The sequence below is a fragment of the Vigna angularis genome, chromosome 8 (genome assembly GCF_016808095.1).
Source record: "Vigna angularis cultivar LongXiaoDou No.4 chromosome 8, ASM1680809v1, whole genome shotgun sequence".
NCBI classification, from domain to species: Eukaryota; Viridiplantae; Streptophyta; class Magnoliopsida; order Fabales; family Fabaceae; genus Vigna; species Vigna angularis.
Window position 1 is genome coordinate 18,097,217 of NC_068977.1, and position 4,234 is coordinate 18,101,450.

Sequence of the window (4,234 nt, forward strand, 5' to 3'; positions counted from 1 at the left end):
CACTTGGTGATCGACATCCAAGAATGTTGATGTCGACCACTCGGTGATCGACATCCAAACAGTGATGTCGCGACATGCAGCGTTCGCGCGACAGGTCGCCTATTTATGTCGATACACAAGACGATCGACATACAGAGCGCGATATCGTAGTATACGGTTTAGCAGTTAAGAATAAGCAGCTACGAATATTAGCTAATGCCACGAATCACGGAAGTGGTTGACTCAGTATCAAACACGACCTAGCAGTTACAACTTCCAAATATTCAATTTCAGTAACTGACCGGATTTTCAGGTAAACGGTTTATTTTACTGTTTTAAATATGCAAAGCACACCAGAAAAAACGTACGTTTTTCCCCTTAGAGAGATTAAGAGAGAGAAATTATTCTTCTTCTTCCTGATCATTTTTGACCTGAAAACATTCAGGAAATCCCTTTTTCTGACTTGAGCGTCGGAGTGCCTTTGCAGGTACCCAGCCCATTTTCCCCTTGGAGAACATAACACAGGAAGAGAGACACCTCAATAACGACATTATTGGAAGGAGCAGTTCAGAGTTGTTCGGTTTATATCTCGGCCTCTACATCCCTACTGAAACATTTTGGCGCCCACCGTGGGGCCGAGGTTTGATATCCCAACGACGACCACCAGAGCTATGGAAGACTTCAACACTCGCGAGTTGATCCAGCAACTGCAAACCCAGATCGAGGCACAAGCACAAACTATACGGGAGCAACAAGAACTCCAGCGCAAACAGGCAGAGGAGCTGGCAGCGCTGAGGGCGCAACAACCACCGCCAGAATTGTCAGCCTCTAATCGGCATGACAATAATGAGGGAAGCCACCATGGAGGGCCGTCTGACCCATGTGGTGGGGGCAAGAAAGGTCCCTCTTCCATGCGTCTCACCAACTTGCTCCCATTCACGGAGACCATTATGCAAGCGCACATGCCCGATAAACTTCCCCCAGCATTGGACCGTTATGATGGCTCCGCCGATCCCGATAATCATCTGCGTAACTTTATAGACGCCATGGCGTTCTACACCGACAATGACCCCGTCATTTGCAGAGCTTTCTCCTTATCTCTTAAGGATGAGGCCTTGGAGTGGTTTCACACTCTTCCACGGAATTCAGTAGATTGTTTTGCAATAATTGAAACTCTATTCCGAAAACAGTACGCGACCAATAGAAAACCGGAGATGACTGCTGCTGAGCTTGTGAATACCAAGCAGGAGAAGGATGAAACACTAAAAGCGTTCATGCAACGGTACAACGAGACGGCCCGGCGTGTGAAGGATATCACCCACACCTTCATCATCAACAACCTCCCTGCATGCTTAAGACCAGGATATTTTGCAGAACAATTATATGCTGACCCTCCAGCATCTATGGAAGAACTGCAATCCACAATCGCAAAATCATCCGCATCGAGGATCTCCGGAATTCTCGGAAAAAGCAGCAGCAAGATGCCTCCAACCATGATACAAAGAAACCCAACAAACGACCAACCAACGACTATAAGCCAGACCGAGCACCTCGAAAAGAGTCGGGTTGGACGTCTAAATACGATCGTTACACGACCTTCAATGCGCCGAGGGCAAAGGTGCTTGAAGAGGCTTTGCATGCCGAACTCTTAACCGTACGGCGCAAAGCTACCCCAAAAAACGCGGACAATAGCAAAGCCTGTCGTTTCCACATGAACCATGGGCATGACACGGAGGAATGCAATATGGTGAAGGACGAACTGGAACGACTTGTCCGCGCAGGCTACCTCCAAAATTACATCAAAGGCAGAGTCTCTAACAGAGCCGCCACTCCCCACCGAAAGGATCCTTCCAGACAGAGTCCGGAACGATCGCCTCCTAGGGACGACCGACGCCGCAGGAGATCGCGTAGTCCCCCCCGGCGGACAGAGAGGGAACGCTCGGTCCGAGGTCGAATCGACACCATATCTGGTGGTTTCGCCGGAGGAGGACCATCCTCTTCAGCCAGGAAACGAAGTTTGAAGCAGCTGAATTCAGTACATATGGTCGACCGACAGCCTCGGTCGATCCCTGATATTACGTTTACCAACACAGATTTCCATGCACCCGATCCCGATCATGATGACCCCATGGTCATCACCGCAAATATAGTTCGGTACGACGTCAGCAAGGTTCTCGTTGACCAGGGCAGTTCGGTCAATATCCTATATTGGTCCACCTTCAAAAAGATGGATCTATCCGAGGACCTCATAGCCCCTTTTAACGAACAGATCGTAGGTTTTTCGGGGGAACGAGTCGATACCCGGGGGTACCTCGACCTACGGACACGGCTCGGAACAAGTCGGGAGGCACCAGAGCTCAGAGTCTGATTCTTGTTGGTCGAGGCCAATACATCGTACAACGCTCTATTAGGACGACCTTGTCTGAATGCTTTTGGAGCTATCGTGTCCACCCCTCACCTTGCCATGAAATTTTCCACGGAACGCGGCACCATTTGCACAGTAAGAGCGGATCAACGAACGGCCCGACAATGTTACGTGGCTGGGCTGAAAATCACCCCTTTTGTACCCACAAGAAGGGTGAGAAAAGCTGAGACAGCGGCCGTCGAACTGGACCCCCGAACCAATATAGACGAACGTCTTCATCCTCAAGGCGACATCAATCCCCTTTCGTTGACAGAAGACTCATGTAAAACTACAACCGTTGGCGGAGACCTCACTTTGAATGACGAACAAGGTCTGGGATGTATAATACGGGCCAACGCGGACCTGTTCGCATGGACAGCCGCCGATATGCCAGGGATTCATCCCAGAGTCATGGCACACAAATTATCCGTCTTCCGGGAAGCACGACCTGTCGCGCAGAAGAGGCGACGGTTCGGAGAAGAAAAGCGTAAGGCCGTTGAAGTCGAAGTTGAAAAGTTGATGAACGCCCAGTTCATCAGGGAGTTGAATTACACTACGTGGTTGTCGAACGTAGTCATGGTCAAGAAGTCGAACGGTCAATGGAGAATGTGTGTCGACTTCACCGACCTCAATAAAGTATGCCCCAAAGATTCGTATCCCCTGCCTAGCATCGATCGTTTGGTAGATGGAGCCTCCGGTCATGTTATACTCAGCTTCCTCGACGCATACTCGGGATACAACCAAATCCCCATGTACGCACCCGATCAGAGCAAGACAGCTTTCATTACTGAACGCGCTAATTACTGTTATGAAGTAATGCCGTTCGGTTTGAAAAATGTTGGGGCTACTTATCAACGCCTCATGGATAAAGTTTTCCATCATCAAATAGGACGCTGCATGGACGTCTATGTCGACGACATGGTAATCAGGAGCAATTCTGTGGAACAACACCTGCAAGACTTAAAAGAAGTATTCGGCCAAATCAGATGGTATGGCATGCGCCTTAACCCTTCCAAGTGCACCTTCGGAGTCCCTGCGGGTAAGTTTCTAGGTTTCATGCTTACTCGTCGAGGCATCGAAGCTAATCCAGACAAATGCAAAGCCATGCTCGACATGGCTGCTCCAAAGACTCTAAGGGAGGTACAGCTTCTGGTGGGTAGGCTCACAACCTTGTCTCGCTTCATTCCGAAGCTAGCCGAGCACATCAAGCCCATCCTGAAGAGCTTAAAAAAGGGTACCACACGACACTGGGACGCTGATTGTGAAATAGAATTCAACACTGTCAAGCACATTCTCACCAGTCCTCCCATTATGGCTCGACCGGACGCTGAATCCGACTTGCAGCTATATATCGCAGCATCCCACCATGCTGTCAGTGCTACCTTGATACAGGAGGCGCCATCCCTCAAGCTAATATACTTCATCAGCCGTACACTTCAGGGAGCAGAAGAGAGATATTCTCGAATTGAGAAGATCGCATTAGCTCTCCTCACGGCTTCCCGTCGACTCCGACCATATTTTCAGAGCCACCAAATAATAGTCCGCACCGATCATCCCATCGCCAAGATCCTCCGCAAACCCGACTTAGTAGGACAAATGGTTTCTTGGTCGGTGGAACTTTCAGAGTTTGGTCTTCGCTACGAGTCGCGGGGATCCGTTAAGGGCCAACATTTGGCAGACTTTGCGACTGAATTAGTACCCGCACTTGAAGATTCGACATTAAAGTGGCTCCTCAGCGTCGAAGGATCCTCGGACAAAAGGGGGGGGGGAGCCGGTGTTGTCCTAGAAGGACCGGATGGTTTAGTCATAGAGCAAGCCATCACATTCAAGTTTCCTGCCAGGAATAACCAG

The 4,234-nt window shown here is 49.7% G+C and overlaps 1 protein-coding gene across 1 annotated transcript; it reads left to right on the forward strand.

Annotated features, from left to right (window-relative positions):
* The first annotated feature begins 650 nt into the window (after positions 1-650).
* On the forward strand, positions 651-2,347 carry LOC108344375 (uncharacterized). The gene is made up of 2 exons (XM_017582824.1): positions 651-1,261; positions 1,378-2,347. Exons 1-2 carry the CDS (start codon positions 651-653, stop codon positions 2,345-2,347), a joined length of 1,581 nt encoding a protein of 526 aa, XP_017438313.1.
* Positions 2,348-4,234: the final 1,887 nt, after the last annotated feature.